The following is a 22,425-nucleotide window of genomic DNA, read 5'->3' on the forward strand; positions in this document are numbered from 1 at the left end:
CTCTACAATTCCCCAGCAACTTTTCTTTCAGCCCAATCTTCAAGCAAAATATGGAGAGGTTTTTAAAAAATCAAAAAAGAAAAAAAGAAAATAATCACTATTCTTATTGTCATGTTATTTTGGTACACCCTAAACATACAAGACTTCAAAGACTTGTTGGTCTCTAAAATCACCTAATCAAACTCTTGGGAAGAGTTCACAGACAAAATGCCGCTGACTGTCAAGGATAGGGAACAGATTCCGAAAAGTGTGGAGAGAGGAAGACATGCGACAGGTTACTGATAGTTTTCATATGTTTTCCTCAACAAAAAATAGTTATGATTTCCTAAACAATGACTCTAGTAATTGGAAATGGAGAGAAAACGCCATTAACTGGCCATCGCAGCTTCGCTTCACTTAGGCGATCCCTCGTAGCCCGAGGATGATAGTCCTCCAAGTGTAGTATCCTGGGGGTGGGTCCATAGGTGACTGTGGAGCCCTATTCTTGATCTGCATCTTCTCCCACAGTGAGGGCATTGGTTTCCAGGTGGGGGGCAGTCCCGGTTTGACACGCCTTCCTCTTGGCATGTTTCTCTCTTTCGCCCTCCATGCGTGCCTCTTCAAATTCTACAGCACTGCTGATCACAGCTGACCACCAAATGGAGCGCTCAAGGGCCAGGGCTTCCCAGTTCTCAGTGTCTATGCCAGAGTTTTTAAGGCTGGCTTTGAGACCAACTTTAAATCTCTTTTCCTGTCCTCCAACATTCCGTTTTCCGTTCTTGAGTTCAGAGTAGAGCAACTGCTTTGGGAGACGGTGGTCAAGCATATGGACAACATGGCCAGTCCAGCGGAGTTGATGGTGGAGGACCATTGCTTGGTCTTCGCTTCTTCCAGCACGCTGACATTTGTCCGCTTGTCTTCCCAAGAGATGTGCAGGATTTTCCGGAGGCAGCGCTGATAGAATCGTTCCAGGAGTTGCATGTGACATCTGTAGACAGTCCATGTTTCGCAGGCGTATAGCAGGATTGGGAGGACAATAGCTTTATAAACAAGCACCTTGGTATCCCTACGGATGTCCCTCAAACACTTTGCTTCATTCGTAAAAATGCTAACATGTCCAGAGGAGGGGTACTAAAATGATCAAACGTCTGGAGACCATGAATTCCTATGACGAATGGATTAAAGAGTTGGGTATATTCTGTCTGCAGAAGAGATGCCTGAGAGGATACATGATCAGCACATATAAATATGTGAAAGGATAACATAAGGAAAAATCTGACCTTGTGTGTTGGCCAGTGTGTAAGTCTCTTGCAGTGTGTATGTCTCTGGCCAACACACAAGGTCAGATTTTGACAACCTTGTGTATTCCCTATTCTAATTCTTGCACTATTTTGCCTAGTGAAGTTGTAAAAATAATAATTAAAAAACCAAAACATTTGAGTCACATTTATACAATTTTGATACAATGTTAGTGGTCCTAACAAATATACTATGAGACAGTGTAATGGCTTGAATGTTGGACTGGGATTCTGGGAAACTATTATTTGAATCCCTGTTCAGCCATAGAGACCCTCTGGATAACCCTAGACACGTCATACTCTGAGGGAAACACAATAGCAATACTCCTTTGAATAAATCTTGCCTAGATAATCCTCAGAGACGATTATCATAATGTAGAGTTGACTTGAGTCTTTAGCTTTGTGTTCTTTTTTGTTTCTATGGTAACGAATGTTACATCACATGAAAGCCTTATGTGTCTAATGTATGTTTTCAAAATTTTGTGTTTGTAGCTTATGGCAACAGTGATCTAGGCATGCGGGAAAACAAAATGGCGGAGTCTAAGGTGATATTCACAGAAAATGAGAGCAGAGGAGTGATAAAATTCCTGTTTCTGCAAAGGAAGTCCAAGAAGGATATTCATGGTGATATATCACAGACATTGGGGGATCAATGCCCTTCATATTCTACAGTTAAGAACTGGATTGCCAAATTTAAAACGGGCCACTTCAGCACCAATGATGAGGAACATTCTGGATGACTGAGAGTGGTTGTTGTTCTGGCGATTGTCAGTGCTGTTAGCAACCTCCTACTGGAGAATCAGCGAATTTCAGCTAAAGGAATAGCAGACATCATGGGGATTTCTCATGAACATGTTTGTGTCATTATCCATGAACATTTGAACATGAAGATGCCATCTGCAAAGTGGGTCCCCAAATGTTTGACAACAGATCGGAAAAGCATGTGATTGAAAACTTCCCAATCCATTTGTCAATCATAGAATCATAGAATCAAAGAGTTGGAAGAGACCTCATGGGCCATCCAGTCCAACCCCCTGCCAAGAAGCAGGAATATTGCATTCAAATCACCCCTGACAGATGGCCATCCAGCCTCTGCTTAAAAGCTTCCAAAGAAGGAGCCTCCACCACACTCCGGGGCAGAGAGTTCCACTGCTGAACGGCTCTCACAGTCAGGAAGTTCTTCCTAATGTTCAGATGGAATCTCCTCTCTTGTAGTTTGAAGCCATTGTTCCACGTCCTAGTCTCCAAGGAAGCAGAAAACAAGCTTGCTCCCTCCTCCCTGTGGCTTCCTCTCACATATTTATACATGGCTATCATATCTCCTCTCAGCCTTCTCTTCTTCAGGCTAAACATGCCCAGTTCCCTAAGCCGCTCCTCATAGGGCTTGTTCTCCAGACCCTTGATCATTTTAGTCGCCCTCCTCTGGACACATTCCAGCTTGTCAATATCTCTCTTGAATTGTGGTGTCCAGAATTGGACACAATATTCCAGATGTGGTCTAACCAAAGCAGAATAGAGGGGTAGCATTACTTCCTTAGATCTAGACACTATGCTCCTATTGATGCAGGCCAAAATCCCATTGGCTTTTTTTGCCGCCACATCACATTGTTGGCTCATGTTTAACTTGTTGTCCACGAGGACTCCGAGATCTTTTTCACACGTACTGCTCTCGAGCCAGGCGTCCCCCATTCTGTATCTTTGCATTTCATTTTTTCTGCCAAAGTGGAGTATCTTGCATTTGTCACTGTTGAACTTCATTTTGTTTCTAAACTGATAAGAACTTCCTGGATTAATGCGTCACTATGGAGAGACCAGGATTTATTTGTATGACCCTGAAACCAAGGAGCAGTCAAAAGAGTGGAGGCACAGTTCTTCTCCTCATCCAAAGAAGTTCGGGGTGCAAAAATCAGCCACTAAGGTAATGGCATCTGTGTTTTGGGATAAGGACGGTGTGCTGATAGTGGACTACCTTAAAAATGGTTCCACCATCAATGCAAGGTATTACATTGAACTTTTGGACCAACTGAAGGCAGCTCTGAAGACCAGAAGGCATGACAAGCTGTCCAAAGGAATCTTGTTTCTGCAAGACAACGTCTCTGCTCACACTGCACAAGTGACCATGGTAAAACTGGTGGAGTTAGGCTTCCAGCTGGTTGACCACCCACCTTATTCACCGGATCTAGTTTCCTCCAACTATCATCTGTTTTCAAACCTGAAGAAACACCTCAAGGGTACCAAATTTCACACAATTTCTGATGCCATGGCTGCTATGAACGACTGGTTTGAGGCACAACCGAAATCCTCCTTTTTGCAAGGCTTACAGAACTTGGAATACTGATGTAAGAAGTGTGCTGATATCAGTGGAGAGTATGTGGAATAAATATAAAATTTCATCTTCCTATCTCGTTTCTTTCTGGGTAAAGCCAAAGACTTATCAGCAGCCCCTCATATAACTATCACAACAACAATACATCTATCGCCCGTCTTTGATCTTTGTTTTTACTATACAGCTACTTTACATTGAATATTCTTATTTTTGCAGATTATCGATTCAAAGCTAGGAATTAAAACTGTCTGTCCATAACTGTAAGCAGATGCAAAATCAGCCAGCAAAGCCACTGACTAATGTGACACTGGTGATATCAAAGATTTTGTTGTTTTAAAATGTATATTTTAGATTTTTAATTTCAAAAATTATTTTTTTTAATTCTTTAAATACTTTTCAAACGAACCCTTTAAAAAAGAACAGGAAGTTGATCAAGATGAAATTGCTTTCTAAACATTCCCATAAAAGTTAGACCTCAGACCTACCTCAAGTGTCCCAAGCTATAATAGCGCGATTCTCCATCTGTTGATCGAACCACCTTGACCGTGAACATTGGCTGCAGCTGCCTCAGTTCCAATACTATGATAGCAAGATAGTGAACAAAAAGCAGAGCATCCACCAGGGACACAGAAAACTGTACGATTCCATGGTAATTGAGGTCCTTGGATTCCAAAATGCGAACACCATAAAACAACCAGTAGGAAAACATCAGTAGAAATATAAGGACCAAAGTGAGGATACGGAACACGAACACTCTCGGGAGGTCTGCCTTGGGTTGGCGAAAGAAAAGCGCCCAGGTGCCAATCAAGAGTATCAGGAGTTTGAAAGCGACAGAGATGAAGAGTCCCTCGCAAGCTGTTCCACATGGCTCCAACTCACTTCTCCACAGGATCTGGGGGAGCAGAATAAAGGCAATGGGAGTAAGGAAGACCAGAAGGCCCAGGATGGCTGCCACTGTGAAGACAAGGTAACGCTTGCAGTCCAAGCCAACGCTGTCCTCCAAGTCTTTGCTGAGCCCAGCAAGGTCCTCCTGGGACACACTGTGCTCTGAAGTCCCTGTGATGGCTGTTGTGGTCTCACCCCAGTTGTCATCCTGAAAAGGAAAAAAAAGGTGACTCAATTGTATGCCAGCTCCTGACATTCAGGGAACCTTCAGATGCCTCTTGTGCGGATGAAAACCAATGATTTCAGGATGAAATAAGGATAAACTCTCATATATGTATTGACATTACTAAGGCCTTTAACAATATTTGACAGTAATTTAATAATAGTTTGTCAGCATGCATAAGAAAATCAAGGTTTAAACAAAAAGCATATACAACCATCATTACGTGGAGTAGGATGTGATTTCCTGAAAAGAACTCAAAATTTTGTAACATGAAAAGGGACCATTGTACCATAGATACTATTACACTAGGTGTTGCAGCTGACTATCAGGTCGACATGGGCAGGAGCAGCCGGAAGGTGTGGAGGCTGCTAAGACGGCTGAGCAATGACCCCTCACAAACTAATACCCATGCCAACATAAAGGCAGATCAGATAGCACACCAACTCTTGAAGAATGGGAAACCCAACCTTGCCACCAAAGTAGGAAAGAAACCAATAGCCAGGCAACCAGAGATTGAGAACCTTCATGAACCCTTTACATCTACTGAATTGGACATGGCTCTCAATAAATGTAAAAATGGCAAAGCAGCTGGCCTGGATGATCTACGGATGGAACAAATCAAGAACTTTGGTCCAAAAGCAAGGTGCTGGCTGATGGAGCTTATGAACAACTGCACTGCATCCTGTCAGATCCCCAAAATCTGGAGGAAAGCAAGAGTCATCGCCATCCTGAAGCCAGGCAAAGACTGTAAGGATCCAAAAAGCTACATACCAATCTCCCTGTTGTGCCACCTCTACAAAGCTCTGGAGAGACTTATTTTGCATAGAATTACGGAAAAAATAGACCAATGTCTGATCCCACAGCAAGCTGGCTTCAGGAAAGGCAAAAGCTGCACATTGCAAGTGCTGAACCTGACTCAGCACATAGAAGATGGCTTTGAAAGGCAGCAGATCACAGGAACTGTCTTCATAGACCTGTCAGCAGCTTATGATACTGTGAACCACCGCCTCCTCCTGAGAAAAATGTATAATATCACAAAGAACTACCACCTCACCAGCCTCATAGAAAACCTGCTACAAAACAGGAACTTTTTTGTTGAGTTCCAGGACCAGAGAAGCAGATGGCAGAAACAGAAGAATGGCCTGCCTTAGGAGACCGTGCTTGCTCCATCAATGTTAAACATTTACACAAATGACCAGCCACTGCGAGAAGGGACAGAGAGCTTCATCTATGCTGATGATCGTGCCATTACTGCTTAAGCAGGGAGCTTTGAGATGGTTGAACAGAAGCTCTCCGAAGATCTAGGTGCCCTTACTGCCTATTACAGGGGAAACCAGCTGATCCCTAACCCATCTAAAACACAGACATGTGCTTTTCATCTCAAGAACAGACAAGCATCCCTGGCTCAGAAGATCACCTGGGAAGGAATCCCACTGGAGCATTGCAGCGCACCCAAATACCTGGGAATCACTCTGGACCGTGCTCTGACCCACAAGAAGCACTGCCTGAACATCAAGCAAAAAGTGGGTGCAAGAAACAATATCATACGAAAGCTGACTGGCACAACCTGGGGATCACAACCAGACACAGTGAAGACATCTGCCCTTGCGCTATGCTACTCTGCTGCTGAGTATGCATACCCAGTTTGGAACACATCTCACCACGCTAAAACAGTGGATGTGGCTTTTAATGAGACTTGTCGCATTATCACAGGGTGTCTGCACCCTACACCACTGGAGAAATTACACTGTTTAGCTGGTATCGCACCACCTGACATCCACCGGGAAGTAGCAGCCAATAGTGAAAGGACGAAGGCAGAGACATCTCCAGCTCATCCCTTGTTTGGGTATCACCCAGCACATCAATGACTTAAATCAAGAAATAGTTTTCTAAGATCTACAGAATTGCTGGAACACCTCAGCAAGCGAGAGTCCAAAAGTGACAGGCTCAAACCCAGAACCTCAATCAATGGCTGATACCAAATGAGAGACTCCCCCCTGGGCACACAGAAAAATGAGCGATCTGGAAGATGCTGAACAGACTGCACTCTAGCACCATGAGATACAGAGCCAAACCTCAAGAAATGGGGCTACAAAGTGGAATCCACGACATGCAAGTGTGGAGAAGAGCAAACCACTGACCACCTGCTGCAATGCAACCACATGCACAATGAAGGACCTCCTTGCAGCAACACCAGAGGCACTCCAAGTGGCCAGCTACTGGTCAAAGAACATTTAATCAACTACCAAGCTTGCAAACTCTATTTTGTCTGTTTGTTAAAAATGTAATACAATTGTCTGGTTGATACTGACAGGATAAATAAATAAAGCTGACTATCATGAATGAATTTACGTTTCAAGAGCAGGAAAGATATGAGATAACTGTAGAACAATCTCAATCCCATTACACTTCTAATAAGGCACATAATTGCCAGACAGCTTGGTCCACATTGTTACATGAACTACAATTATCTATATAAATAAAAATGTAATGTTCGTTCGTGGGATTAACATAACTCAAAAACCGCTGGACAAATTGGCACCAAATTTGGCCACAAGACACCTAATAACCCAGGGAGTGACTATCACTAAAAAATTGATGTTGTCCTTTGGGAGTTATAGTTGCTTGGATTTATAATTCACCTACAATCAAAGAACATTCTGAACTCCACCAATGATGGAATTGAACCAAACGTGGTACACAGGATTCCCATGACCAACAGAAAACACTTAGAAGGGTTTGGTGGGCATTGACCTTGAGTTTGGGAGTTGTAGTTCACCTACATCAAGAGAGCACTGTGGATTCAAACAATGATGGATCTAGACCAAACTTAGCACAAATACTTCATATGCCCAAATGTGAACACAGATGGAGTTTGGGAAAATAAGACATTTGGGGGTTGTTGTTACTGGAATTTATAGTTCACCTACAATCCAAGAGCATTCTGAACCCCACCAACGATAGCATTGGGCCCAAACTCCCACACAGAACCCCCATGACCAACAGAAAATACTGTGTTTTCTGATGATCTTCACGACCCCTATAACACCCCCTTGTGGCCCCCCTAGGGATCCCAACTCCCAAATTGAGAAATAAGACCATCCAGTCCAACTCCCTTCACGAGGGCAAGAAAACATAATCAAAGCCCTCCTGACAAAGAGCCATCCAGCCATAGATATAGATAGGTATATATGATTCTCACACACACGCATATGATGGATATAATATCATAGATTTTAAAGGGATCCCTAAAGGACAATAATATGTTCTATGTTCAAGAGCAAGCAAACTAAACAATCTCCACATCAACACTGACAAAGAAACGGCAAGCAATACTGTTTACCCACAAGCATAAAGAAATTACATATATTAGAAACCAACACTAGGAGGAAAAACTTGATGAAGTCTTCTGCCAACAGTTGACAAAACAGGCACAGAGAAGAGATGTAGTAGTCATGGGCGATTTCAACTATCCCGATATTTGCTGAGAAACAAACTTGGCCAAGAGTACAAGGTCCAACAAATTCCTCACTTGCCTTGCAGACAATTTCATCCTAACAAATGCGGAGGACCTGATCGATGCGGTTGAAGTGGTCGGATCCTTAGGGGTAAGTGACCGTGTGCTCCTGCAATTTGAGGTACAAAGGAAGGCCGAAACTAAGACAAGTCAAATCCGCATTTTGGACTTTAGGAGAGCTGATTTTTGAAAAATGAAGGAAACACTGAGCAGCATTCCTTGGACACAGATATTAAAAGACAAGGGACTTACGGATGGATGTGAATTTCTCGAGAGTGAAATACTCAAGGCGCAATTGCAAACCATGCCAACAAAGAGAAAAAATAGGACAAGTGCAAAGAAGCCAGAATGGATGTCCAAAGAACTTCTAACTGTGCCAAAACACAAAAGAGACATGCACAAGAAGTGGAAAAAGGGAGAAATCACCAAAGAAGAATTCAAACAAAAAGCCAACACCTGTAGGGAAAAGGTCCGCAAGGCTAAAGCACAAAACGAACTCAGTCTTGCCAGGGACATTAAAAATATTAAAAAGGGCTTCTTTTCTTATGTCAGTAGAAAAGGGAAGAAGAAGGCGATAGGGCCTCTTCGAGGAGAAGATGGGGTAATGCTGACAGTGGGTAGGGAAAAGGCAGAACTACTTAATGCCTTCTTTGCCTCGCTCATCTCACAAAAAGAAAGTCATCTTCAACCTCAGCAAGACGGAGTGGATGAGGGATTAGAGGACAATCAACCCCAAATTGGGAAACAAGTCGTCCAGGAATACCTGGCTGCTCTAAATGAGTTCAAATCCCCAGGGCCAGATCAACTACACCCAAAAGTATTGAAGGAACTAGCGGAAGTCATTTCCAAACCATTGGCAATCATCTTTGAGAGTTCTTGGAGAACAGGAGAAGTTCTTGGAGAACAGGAGAAGTTGGACGAGGGCCAACGTGGTCCCAATCTTCAAGAAGGGAAAAAAGGATGACCCAAACAATTACTGTCCGATCAGCCTCACATTGATACCAGGCAAGATTCTGGAAAAGATTGTTAAAGAAATGGTCTGCAAACACTTAGAAACAAATGCGGTCATTGCTAATAGTCAACATGCATTTATCAAAAACAAGTCATGCCAGACTACTCTGATCTCTTTTTTCGATAAAGTTACAAGCTGGGTAGATGCGGGGAATGCCATGGATGTAGCGTACCTGGATTTCAGTAAGGCCTTCGACAAGGTCCCCTATGACCTTCTGGCAAACAAACTAGTCCAATGTGGGCTAGGCAAAACTACGGTGAGGTGGATCTGTAATTGGTTAAATGGATGAACCCAGAGGGTGATTCTCCCCAATGCTTCCTCTTCATCCTGAAAAGAAGTGACGAGCTGAGTGCCATAAGCAGGTTTCCGTCCTGGGCCCGGTCCTGTTCAACATCTTTATTAATGACTTAGATGAAGGGCTAGAAGGCATGATCATCAAGTTTGCAGACAACACCAAATTGGGAGGGATAGCCAATACTCCAGAGGACAGGAGCAGAATTCAAAACCATCTTGACAGATTAGAGAGATGGGCCAAAACTAACAAAATGAAGTTCAACAGTGACAAATGCAAGATACTCCACTTTGGCAGGAAAAACGAAATGCAAAGATATAGAATGGGGGACAATGCCTGGCTCGAGAGCAGTACGTGTGAAAAAGATCTTGGAGTCCTCGTGGACAACAAGTTAAACATGAGCCAACAATGTGATGTGGCAGGAAAAAAAGCCAATGGGATTTTGGCCTGCATCAATAGGAGCATAGTGTCTAGGTCCAGGGAAGTAATGCTACCCCTCTATTCCGCTTTGGTTAGACCACACCTGGAATATTGTGTCCAATTCTGGGCACCACAATTCAAGAGAGATATTGACAAGCTGGAATGTCTCCAGAGGAGGGCATCTAAAATGATCAAGGGTCTGGAGAGGAGGAGCGGCTTAAGGAGCTGGACATGTTTAGCATGTAGAAGAGAAGGATGAGAGGAGATATGATAGCCATGTTAGAGGAATCCACAGGGAGGAGGGAGCAAGCTTGTTTACTGCTTCCATGGAGATTAGGACAAGGAACAATGGCTTCAAACTACAATATAGGAGATTCCATCTGAACATGAGGAAGAACTTCCTGACTGTGAGAGGCGTTCAGCAGTGGAACTCTCTGCCCCGGAGTGTGGTGGAGGCTCCTTCTTGGAAGCTTTTAAACAGAGGCTGGATGGCCATCTGTCAGGGGTGCTTTGAATGCAATATTCTTGCTTCTTGGCAGGGGGTTGGACTGGATGGCCCATGAGGTCTCTTCCAACTCTTTGATTCTTTGATTCTATGATTCTATGAAGAGACTGTGCTCTGGCACCACGAGATGCAGAGCCAACCTTAAGAATTGGGGCTACAAAGTGGAATCCATGACATGCGAGTGTGGAGAAGAGCAAACTACAGACCACCTGCTGCAATGCAACCTGAGCACATGCACAATGGAGGACCCTCTTGCAGCAACACCAGAGGCACTCCAAGTGCCCAGCTACTGGTCAAAGGACATTTAATCAACTACCAAGCTTGTTAACTTTGTGTTCTATTTGTTTGTTCGTTAAAAATGCAATGCAACTGTTAGGTATGCTCCTGACACGATAAATAAATAACCTTAGATCGAACACTAACCTTTAGAAAATACTGCATGAACTCCAAGCACAGGATTGCTGCATGCAATAACATCATGTGGAAACTGACTTGCAGCACATGGGGAGCAGACCCAAAATTAATAAGAACATCAGACCTGGCCTTGTCTTACTCAACTGCCAGCACTGAACAAAACATGCAGAATAACCACAGGATGTCTCAAATCTACACCTGTTGATAGACTCTACAGGCTAGGTGGCAATGCCCCCCCCCCCCCCCCCCGGACGTGCGATGGGAAGTTGCTGCCAACTGTGAGAGAAATAAGGTTGAACACCGTGAAAGCCATCCACTAAATGTGATTCCTGCTTCTTGGGACTGGATGGCCCATGAGGTGTCTTCCATCTCAATGGTTCTATGACTCTATGATTCACTACATGGCAATCAGTCTCCTCCCAGTAGACCCAAATCAAGGAAAAGCTACATGAAAACCACCACTCCTCTTAATGTTCCTCCAGCAACAGCAAGAACATCCCCCTGGGAAGTTAAACGAGGAAATCCCGATTGGATGGTCCCCAGGACAGTCTTACTCCAGGGGCAAACCAAGAATGGGCAACCTGGATGTCCCTGATTCCTGGCAAAATGGAACTACCTAGAAGAACCATCCACCTTGTGCGATTGTGGATCAGAACAAACAATTCCGCATCTGTATGCTTGTCTACAATACCTGCCTCATGTAGAGAGGAAAAATTGTTTAAAGCTACAGACAATGTGGTCTGTTGCCCAGTTTTGGTCAAAAATTATTTAACCGCTTGTGCTCCTTCTATTTTTATCAGTTTTATACTTATGTATGCAATGCTTATTACATGAAATTAATAAATCTGAAAGATAGGGTGGATTATAGTAAAGTTTATTATCATCATCATCATCTTTGTGAAAGGGGATGGTGATATACCTAGCAATACATCAATTGATAGAAAACCCTTTCCCTGCTATTTGCCCTTTCTCATTCCTTACCTGACCTTCTTCTGCCCGAGAATCATTTCCCAACAATGGATCTGTAGGTGGCGCCTGAATGGTAACGGATTTCTCAGAGCGACTGCCATCTTTACTCCGAGGCGATTTGTGCCTGTCTCGGCTCCTTTTCCATGAAAGAGGAAGAAAGTGGTATCACAAAATGACCCTTTCATTCTCCTGCTAAGGTCTGCCCACAAAGCAGCAGCAGCTTTGCAAGTTTTTTTTTGTCTAGGAGATAACCCATTGCTTAGCTCAGAATGCAGGCCTGGAATGTGCCTAGGCAGCCCAAAGATCAAAGGGTCAGACCAATTTTTTTTGAAAAAGCAGAAAATAGATTGTGTCGTTCAGAGAGATTACATGGGAAAGTTGTGAAGGAATTCATGGGAAATGGAATGATTTCATGGGTGTCTATTAAACAAGTTGTTTACCTTAAGGTCTATTTAGACAACGCTGCGTTAGAGTGAGAAGCTAAGCCTGAGTTCTCTTGTTCCTGGTTCAAGTTTTGATTTTGGACTTTATATATATTCTGGAAGTTTTCAATGTTCATGTTCATGTTCATGTATTCCTCATCAAGTTTTTCTAGTTATGCCTTCTTAATTGTGGACTTAAGCTGTACCTGTGATTTCTGGCTGTTCCTGGACTTTGTCACCTTTGGAACTTTATGAGACATTTGGATTATTGTTTGGTTATTACCTATTGCTAAGCATTTTTGAATTATATATCTTCCTTTCTTATTCCTGATTTTATATATGTTTTAATATGTTTTTACAATAAATTGTTTGCTTATAATCTTGTGTGGTGTGGTGGTCATTGATGTTTCCAGGCCCAAAGCGCAACAAAATCAGAGAATAGACAATGTAACAAGACAACTGCATTATGTTAAATGTTTTGAAATAAGTAAATAAGACTTATTTCAAAACAGTAAATAAGTAAATAAGACATCTCCATTGAGAGTTATATCAAACTATATCCAGGCTTTCCAGTGGCATACTACCATATTCTACTTAATTTCTTGGGAATCACTGGCTCCAAATATTGAAAACCTGCAGCCTTTCTCAAACGCAAAAGATCTATGTAAAAGCAAACCACACCAACAAAACAGATGCATCCAACCTCGGTGTACATGGAAAGTTTTCCACATTTTGCAGTTTTTGCAGTTTACAGTGTGATAACAATGCAGGCAGTTCTGCAACTGTAATACAAAGCCGACAGTGACGTCACTCAAAATAATGACACACCATGTTCAGACTAGAAACTAAATACTGTGCCAAGCTTGCTCTGGCGTGGGTGCCCTCAAGACACGCACATGTTTATTTAGGGAGCTTCTTCTAGGAGGGTGAGACTAAAAGGTGGATGGACATGTTACTTCTTGCTCCGGGAAAGATCTCCAAAGCAGGAAGCCTAGATAATTGGAATAAAAAAGGATTGCAGGGAGCTCCAAAAGTCTCCAAACTGAGAATGAACAGTAAAATGACAAATGTGATTAAGTTTAAACAAGTGTAAAATCAAGCATACACAGGACAAAAAAAATCAGCTTTACGATTGCATCTGAATTAGCAGTGATTGACCCACAGACATGTGAGCAAGCACACTGTGAACAGAATCTTGAATTATAAAGGCCTTTGGTCTGACTTAAGAAAGATATTTAAGCTGTGTGTCAAAAGGCTTACTAATACACTTAATTAACACCAGTATTCTGGAATGAATAGGAAAATTTATAAAGGAATAGATACAATTGTTCTGAATTAGTCCTACATATTTCTGGAAGATGTCTTTAAAATTAATTTTCTAAAGAAAAACATCTTCCTTTGAAATATGTCATCTTTAAAAAAAAAAAACAAATACCATTTTGGTAGTGAACCATGCACACTAAATGGTAAAACACTATTTAAAAAGACAGAGCAATATACTCATACCCTTGTCGCTGAGCTTTTCTGGAGTGACTTGAATAGTGGGAATATTCGGAGTAGGTTGACTCCGTATCCATGGCCACAGGAAAGTCTTGGGACAGCAAAGAGCAGCACACGTCTTGCACTCAGAAGAGCCACCAAGTCCCGAGGAAGAGTTTGGGTGGGGATAATTAAGAGTCTTGATCATCCACAGGTTGAAGACAGTAATAATGTTACTTTTCGGGTTATGGCTCCTTTAATCTGCAACATCAATCTAGAAAAAGGAAAGGAAAAAAGTCACACAAAGAATTGGTGCATTCACCATAACAAATCTTGTCTTCTCCCGATTACTAATATCCAGACACTCTGTACCTAGGAATCATAGAGTTGGAAGAGACCTCATGGGCCATCTAGTCCAACCCCCTGCAGGAATATTGCATTCAAAGCACTCCTGACAGATGTCCATCCAGCCTATGTTTAAAAGCTTCCAAAGAAGGAGCCTCCACCACACTCCAGGGCAGAGAGTTCCACTGCTGAACGACTCTCACAGTCAGGAAGTTCTTCCTCATGTTCAGATGGAATCTCCTCTCTTGTAATTTGAAGACATTGTTCCGCGTCCTAGTCTCCAGGGAAGCAGAAAACAAGATTGCTCCCTCCTCCCTGTGGCTTCCTCTCACATATTTATACATGACTATCATATCTCCTCTCAGCCTTCTCTTCAGGCTAAACATGCCCAGCTCCTTAAGCCACTCCTCATAGGGCTTGTTCTCCAGACCCTTGATCATTTTAGTCGCCCTCCTCTGGACACATTCCAGCTTGTCAATATCTCTCTTGAATTGTGGGGCCCAGAATTGGACACAATATTCCAGGTGTGGTCTAACAAAAGCAGAATAGAGGGGTAGCATTACTTCCCTAGATCTAGACACTATGCTTCTATTGATGCAGGTCAAAATCCCATTGGCTTTTTTTGCCGCCACATCACATTGTTGGCTCCTGTTTAACTTGTTGTCCACGAGGACCCCAAGATCTTTTTCACACATACTGCTCTCGAGCCAGGCATTGTCCCCCATTCTGTATCTTTGCATTGTTTTTCCTGCCAAAGTGGAGTATCTTGCATTTGTCACTGTTGAACAAACTTCATTTTGTTAGTTTTGGCCATTCATCTCTAATCTGTCAAGATCGTTTTGAATCCTGCTCCTGTCCTCTGGAGTTTGGTGTTGTCTGCAAACTTGATGATCCTGCCTTCTAGCCCTTCATCTAAGTCATTAATAAAGATGTGGAACAGAACCGGGCCCAGGACGGAACCCTGCTTGTGGCACTCCTCTTGTCACTTCTTTTCAGGATGAAGAGGAAGCATTGGGGAGAATCACCCTCTGGGTTCGTCCATTTAACCAATTACTGATCCACCTCACTGTAGTTTTGCCTAGCACACATTGGACTAGTTTCCTTGCCAGAAGGTCATGGGGAACCTTGTTGAAGGCATTACTGAAATCCAGGTATGCTACATCCACGGCATTCCCCGCATCTACTCAGCTTGTAACTCTATCGAAAAAAGAGATCAGATTAGTCTGGCATGACTTGTTTTTGATAAATGCATGTTGACTATTAGCGATGACTGCATTTGTTTCTAAGTGTTTGCAGACCACTTCCTTAACAATCTTTTCCAGAATCTTTTCCAGAAGCCCCGAGGCTCACAGCAGGGCTCCTGAGACATTAACACCTGGCTGGGAAAGGTTGTGCCATCACATCTTGACAGACTACATTATGTGTAGCACTCGAAAGTGTTGACTACAGCCCCCATCATCCCTCACAACTGACAAAGCTGGTGTGAGCTCCTGGGAGCTGCATTACTACAGTCTTATAGAGTCCAAACTTACCACCCAAAGTTACATTTGGCTCTTATAAGGCTATGCCAAATGCAATATCTGGCTGTTCAAAGTCATGCATTTTTTATATTTCCATTTTATGTCCTTTAAAATTCTGAATTGTTAGGTTATCTTTACTCTTAAAGAAACTGTAAAAAGGATGCAAAGCTTAAATTTTAAAGAGATCTACAAAACAAAACAAAACAACAGCAGCGATATGTTGTGTGCAAAGGGGTTGCGGACAAAAGGAATATATTGCTCAAAGGCCTTTTAAGACCCACACAAAGTAAGGATGAGTTTCCCATTTGCCACAGAAGGATTGGTGACTAGCAGGTTGAAATCGGGAATAAAACATAACTTCCTGGGCCCACTCACAAACAGGCCTGACTGTTCAGAAGAGCCTTTAGGCCAGGCATCCTCAAACTGTGGCCCTCTAGCTGTTTAGGCCTCCAGCTTGTCAATATTCCAGCTTGTCAATATCTCTCTTCAATTGTGGTGTCCAGAATTGGACACAATTGGACACAGTCTCCCATCCAAGTATTGTTGGCTCCCCACATTTTCAAGTTTCATTTTTGCAGATTTCATGATTTGCAGATTTGGTTACTATGATCTCTCTGAAAATTTTGAGATCCTCCAGTCTAATTCTGTGGTCAACATCTATCAGGCATTTCACCGTGGAATTGTGCTAGGAAACCTAGAGATTTCTAGAGGGGTGTTCTCTCGGGTAAAACCAAACTTTGTTTTCATTCAGTTTTCTCATTTTTGTGGAAGTTTCACCCCTCTAACTTCAGCAAATGTTGGCTGTACTAGCCAGGGTTGAAAGTCTCATTTCCAAGATCACGTAACACTTTCATATGTCAATGTAAATCAAGAACAGATTTTTAATTTTTTTTCATCATGTCAGAAGCAATTTGAGAAACTACAAGTCGCTTCTGGTATGCGCAGTGAGTTAAACCCCTGTACCAGCAGGACTGAAGACTGACAGGTCGCAGGTTCGGGCAGAGGCGGATGAGCTCCCTCTATCAGCTCCAGCTCCTCATGAAGGAACATGAGAGAAGCCTCCCACAAGGATGATAAAAACATCAAATCATCTGGGCGTCCCCTGTGCAATGTCCTTGCAGACGGCCAATCAAGAACAGATAATACCATTGTTTCACCAAACATCTTTCTAATTAATATAAGCACAGAAGCTGTGAATAAGTCTGTTGCTCAAGTTCATACTGTAAAGCATTTGGTCATTACTTCACTATTCAAAGGAGCCATTTTTTTCTGACTGGTCAAATGCCCAACCCTAACTGAGCTAAGAAAGAAGAATGCAAAGGAATGTTAATGAGGGGGCAGCCAAGAGACAGGCTGCAAAATAGGAGAGACTAGAGCCAAGTGAGAGGGGAGAAAGGTTACAGGAAAAAGAACATTACCCCCAACACACATTCAGCCTGGGAGAACTTGCCAATTTTCAGCAAGCTGCAAAAAATACAGTAAGAACACACTGCATCCAGAGCACAGAGACGCTAAACTGCCACTTAGCATTTCATAATCTACGAAAGTTTATGCTACCAACTTCTTGCTCAGTCAGGCTCAAAGGTGCTACAAGATCCCTTGGCAAGCTGCAGCGAAAACATGCCACAGAAGAAGACTGAAAGCATAAACTTCCTGTCTTAAACTAATCTCATTTTGCTACTTTACCTATCTGTAGTTAATGAACAAACCAGGATCACAAATCACCAGGGACATTTTTTGGACATCAACTTTTGGGATTAAATCTGAGGTGAAACAACCAGAGTTTTGGATTTAAATGTTTGAAGCTGATTTGATTTCCTATAGTCCCGTTTCAGAATGTGGATTAACTTAATTGAACTGGATTATATCTGTCTACACTGTCCTATAATCCAGATCAATGCAGTTTTTTTTGTTGTGTCAGGAGCGACTTGAGAAACTGCAAGTTGCTTCTGGTGTGAGAGAACTGGCCGTCTGCAAGGATGTTGCCCAGGGGACGCCCAGATTATTTGATGTTTTTATCATCCTTGTGAGAGGTTTCTCTCATGTCCCCGCATGAGGAGCTGAAGCTGATAGAGGGACCTCGTCTGCCTCTCCCCGGATTTGGACCTGTCGGCCTTAGTCCTGCTAGCATAGGGGTTTAACCCACTGCGCCACCGGCGGCTCCATCAATACAGTTAATCCACATTCTCAATCTGGATTATAGGGCAGTGTAGATCCAACATAACAACCCTACAGGTGGAATTTCAATCCTTGTTTGATTACACTATGTAACATTATTTTTGTTCCTGGGTTATACATGTCATTTCCTAATTGGGTCTATCATAAAAACATGGAAAAGGTTTATTAAATGCATAAACTTTGTTTTTGTGGGACACCCTGAAGCATATTTTGCTATAGTTTTTCAATGAATATCTATTTGAGTCTCAACCAATTCAACATAGCCACAAAAAATGAGGTTTCTGGAATAGAACTACTTTCAATGTACATACCACACAATTAAACAGGAAATAATACTTTCAAACTAGGAACATAATATTTTTAAATGTTATTACATACTTTTATCTGAGAATAAAGGCTCCACCAAATTTTAATTTATGATTCTAATCATGGTTATCTGCCAATAAAGGTGGATCTATTTTTAAAAGCTTACATTTCCTTGTGTTTAGTTGTAACTAATTTGAAGGGGCTGCCTGGAAGCTTACCTAAATGTTTCGTGAACTGGTTAAGAAGCCTTACCAGTAATTATTAAGGCAATTAAAAGGTTTTGATGCACTTTAGCCTATCAGGGATTGAGTGCAATCCTACAAAAACCTTCCTAATATAAACTGCAGAAAAACAGTGAGCTATTCTAATTAACTTGACTCTCTCATCAGCCAAAAGCAGGCCCACACTTCACATTGAAATACTATTGTTTTGTTTATGTTGGTTAAAAGTATTCTTCATTGTAAATATTGTATGGGGTTTTTTTGCACTACAAATGAGATATATGCAGTGTGCCTAGGAATTGGTTAGTGTTTGTTTGTTTTTTTCAAGCTCTAGTCCGGCCCCCCAACAGCCTGAGGGACTGTGAACTGGCCCTCGGCTTAGAATGTGGTCTAAAACACCTGAAGAGGAGGCGCAGGACTTTGGGATCACAGCTCCAGAGCCACTCTGTTCAAGCTCTCAAGCTGTTTCCAAGGGAAAGGTGCTGTGCAATGTTGTCCCAGTATCAGAGAATCCTAAGAGCGGAAGAAACCCGCAAGGGCCACCCACCCCCTTCCCCACCAGCCTCAGAAGTGGCTCCGTCTGGGAGAGGGGGAAGGAGAGGAGCAGCCCTGCTGGCATGGGGGGACAGGGATCTTCGATCAGTGCCTCGGAGAACATGCGTGGCGAAGTCTCCTACTCCACTACAACACCGCCAGAGCTCTGTGAGTGCAGCTTTTTTTCCAAATGAAGCACAGAGTATTTGAAGACCGCGACATCCGTAGGAATACCAAGGTGATGTTTATAAAGCTACTGTCTTCCCCAACCCTGTTATACGCCTATGAGATGTGGACTGTCTACAGACGTCACATACAACTCCTGGAACGATTCCATCAGCGCTGCCTCCGGAAAATCCTGCAAATCTTTTGGGAAGACAGGTGGACAAATGTCAGCATGCCGGAAGAAGCAAAGACCACCAGCATTGAAGCAATGGTCCTCCGCCATTAACTCCGCTGGGCCGACCACGTTGTCTGTATGCCCGACCACCATCTCCCAAAGCAATTGCTCTATTCCAGTGGTTCTCAACCTTGCTAATGCCGTGACCCCTTAATGCAATTCCATATGTTGTGGTGACCCCCAACCATAATAATGTTTTCGTTGCTACTTGATACCTGTCATTTTAATACTGTTATAAATCGTAATGTAAATATCCGATATACAGGATGTATTTTCATTCAATGGACTAAATTGAGCACAAATACCCAATATGCCCAAATGTGAATGCTAGTGGGGTTGGGGGGGATTGATTTTGTAATTTGGGAGTTGTCGTTGCTGGGATTTATAGTTCACCTATAATCAAAGAGCATTCTGAACTCCACCAGCAATGGATTTAAACCGACCTTGGCACACAGAACTCCCATGACCAACACAAAACATTGGAAGGGTTTGGTGGGCATTGACCTTGATTTTGGGAGTTGTAGTTCACCTATATCCAGAGGAGTGTTGTGGATTCATGCAATGATGGATCTGGACCAAACTTGGCACAAATACTCAATATGCTCAAATTTGAACACTGGTGGAGTCTAGAGAAAATAGACCTTGACATTTGGGAATTGTCGTTGTTGGGGTTTATAGTTCACCTACAATGAAAGAGCATTCTGAACTCAACCAACATTAGAATTGGGTCAAACTTCCCACACAGAATCCCAATGACCAACAGAAAATACTATGTTTTCTGATGGTCTTTGGCAACCCCTCTGACACCCCCTTACGACCCCCTCAGGGGTCCTGACCCCCAGGTTGAGAAACACTGCTCTACTCCGAACTCAAGAATGGAAAACGGAATGTTGGTGGGCAGGAAAAGAGATTTAAAGATGGGCTCAAGCCAGCCTTAAAAACTGTGGCATAGACACTGAGAACTGGGAAGCCCTGGCCCTTGAGCGCTCCAGCTGGAGGTCAGCTGTGCTGTAGAATTTGAACAAATGGAGGGCGAAAAAGAAACGTGCCAAGAGGAAGGCGCGTCAAGCCAACCCGAACCTTCCACCTGGAAACCGATGCCTTCACTGCGGGAGAAGATGAAGATCAAGAATAGGGCTCCACAGTCCCCTACGGACCCACTGCCAGGACACTGAGCCTGGAAGATCTTGGAGTCCTCGTGGACAACAAGTTAAACATGAGCCAACAATGTGATGTGGCGGCAAAAAAAGCCAATGGGATTTTGGCCTGCATCAATAGGAGCATAGTGTCTAGATCTAGGGAAGTAATGCTACCCCTCTATTCTGCTTTGGTTAGACCACACCTGGAATATTGTGTCCAATTCTGGGCACCACAATTCAAGAGAGATATTGACAAGCTGGAATGTGTCCAGAGGAGGGCGACTAAAATGATCAAGGGTCTGGAGAACAAGCCCTATGAGGAGCGGCATAGGGAACTGGGCATGTTTAGCCTGAAGAAGAGAAGGCTGAGAGGAGATATGATAGCCATGTATAAATATGTGAGAGGAAGCCACAGGGAGGAGGGAGCAAGCTTGTTTTCTGCTTCCTTGGAGACTAGGACGCGGAACAATGGCTTCAAACTACAAGAGAGGAGATTCCATCTGAACATGAGGAAGAACTTCCTGACTGTGAGAGCCGTTCAGCAGTGGAACTCTCTGCCCTGGAGTGTGGTGGAGGCTCCTTCTTTGGAAGCTTTTAAGCAGAGGCTGGATGGCCATTTGTCAGGGGTGATTTGAATGCAATATTCCTGCTTCTTGGCAGGGGGTTGGACTGGATGGCCCATGAGGTCTCTTCCAACTCTTTGATTCTATGATTCTAAGACTATCCTACTCGGACAACGAGGGATCGCCTAAGTAAGTGAGTACTCTGGAAGCTTTGAAGCAGAGGCTGCACGGCCTTCTGTCGGGAGTGCTTTGATTGTGTGGGAGAAAGGGGGAGAAAGTCTCTCCCAGCTGTAAGATTCTGTAACGCACCTACACCACTGAGCAGCACTCTTCCCTTGGAAACACTTTGGGAGCTTGAACAGAAGCTGGGCTACCGAAAGTCCTCTCCTCACCCGCTTTCAGGCGTTTCACACACAATGCCTACCATCTTAGGCCACTTGTGGGCAACCCACAGCCCCAAGGGACTCGAGAGGGGGGGATGCGCGTGGGTTCCCAAAAGGGACTGGGGGGGGGAGGAAAACGCCAAAGGAAGCATGACCTCAAGGAAAGACGCTTGCCTCCAAGGCTTGAAGAGGAGGGGGGTCGATGGTGATGGTGACAGGCTACCCTCCTCTACGGAAATGCCTGGGAGCCCACGCGGGAATGGAGGCTCCTTCTCAAGGCAGGTCAGAGCAGGGCGCAGCAACAGGAGGAGGGAGGAGAGGGGAAAAGGTGGAAGAGCCGTTGCCCTGGGAGCCCGGGGGGGGGGGGGGGGGAGAGAAAGCCTCGCGCCACTGACCTCGCGCTCCCCGCCGACATCGTCGCTTCTGCCTCTGCTCCATCTGCTGCGGCTGCTTTCCGCTTCCTGTAGCCAGGAAAGCACCGCCCTTACCCCGTGGAGGCGTCTTTGGGTTGGGAAAGCGGGGGGAGGAACGACGGGAACAGGAAGAGCCAGGACCCGCGCCCTTCCGCCTGTTGGGCTGTTTCCATGCGAGACAGAGCTCCCCCTGCGCGCACGCACACACCCCCCACTCCCATGCGGGAATCCCTGGGTCTAGACTAGAGCTTACACACTGCTAGGGATTTTGGCCACGCCTCCACCCTTGTGGGAAACTACGTCTCTCCCGCTGCTACAGAGACACTCGCTGGAACACCCCAGCAAGCGAGAGTCCAAAAGTGGCAGGCCCAAACCCAGCACCTCAATTCATGGGTGATACCAGATGAGAGACTCCCCCCTGGGCCCACAGAAGACTGGGCGACTTGGAAGGCGATGAACAGATTGCGCTCTGGCACCACGAGATGCAGAGCCAATCTGAAGAAATGGGGCTACAGGGTGGAATCCTCGGCATGCGAGTGCGGAGAAGAACAAACCACTGACCACCTGCTGCAATGCACCCTGAGCCCTGCCACATGCACGATGGAGGACCTTCTTGCGGCAACCCCAGAGGCACTCCAAGTGGCCAGATACTGGTCAAAAGACATTTAACCAAATACCAAAT

At 44.0% G+C, this 22,425-nt stretch overlaps 1 protein-coding gene across 2 annotated transcripts in view; it reads right to left on the reverse strand.

Annotated features, from left to right (window-relative positions):
- VANGL1 (VANGL planar cell polarity protein 1) overlaps nucleotides 1–21,932 on the reverse strand; it is a 61,139-nt gene extending 39,207 nt beyond the window's left edge. The window contains exons 1-4 of one of the 2 annotated variants that reach the window (XM_060763419.2): nucleotides 21,726–21,932; nucleotides 13,769–14,015; nucleotides 11,853–11,976; nucleotides 4,089–4,696 (exon numbers count right to left, since the gene is read on the reverse strand). In XM_060763419.2, coding sequence (XP_060619402.1) covers nucleotides 4,089–4,696; nucleotides 11,853–11,976; nucleotides 13,769–13,839 — 803 coding nt within the window. In that variant the 5' untranslated portion in view covers nucleotides 13,840–14,015; nucleotides 21,726–21,932. The remainder of the gene's footprint in view (nucleotides 1–4,088; nucleotides 4,697–11,852; nucleotides 11,977–13,768; nucleotides 14,016–21,725) is intronic. The other variant, XM_060763420.2, reaches the window with a different exon arrangement.
- Between the last annotated feature and the right edge of the window lie 493 nt (nucleotides 21,933–22,425).

This window comes from Anolis sagrei, chromosome 2 (genome assembly GCF_037176765.1).
Source record: "Anolis sagrei isolate rAnoSag1 chromosome 2, rAnoSag1.mat, whole genome shotgun sequence".
Lineage (NCBI taxonomy): Eukaryota > Metazoa > Chordata > Lepidosauria > Squamata > Dactyloidae > Anolis > Anolis sagrei.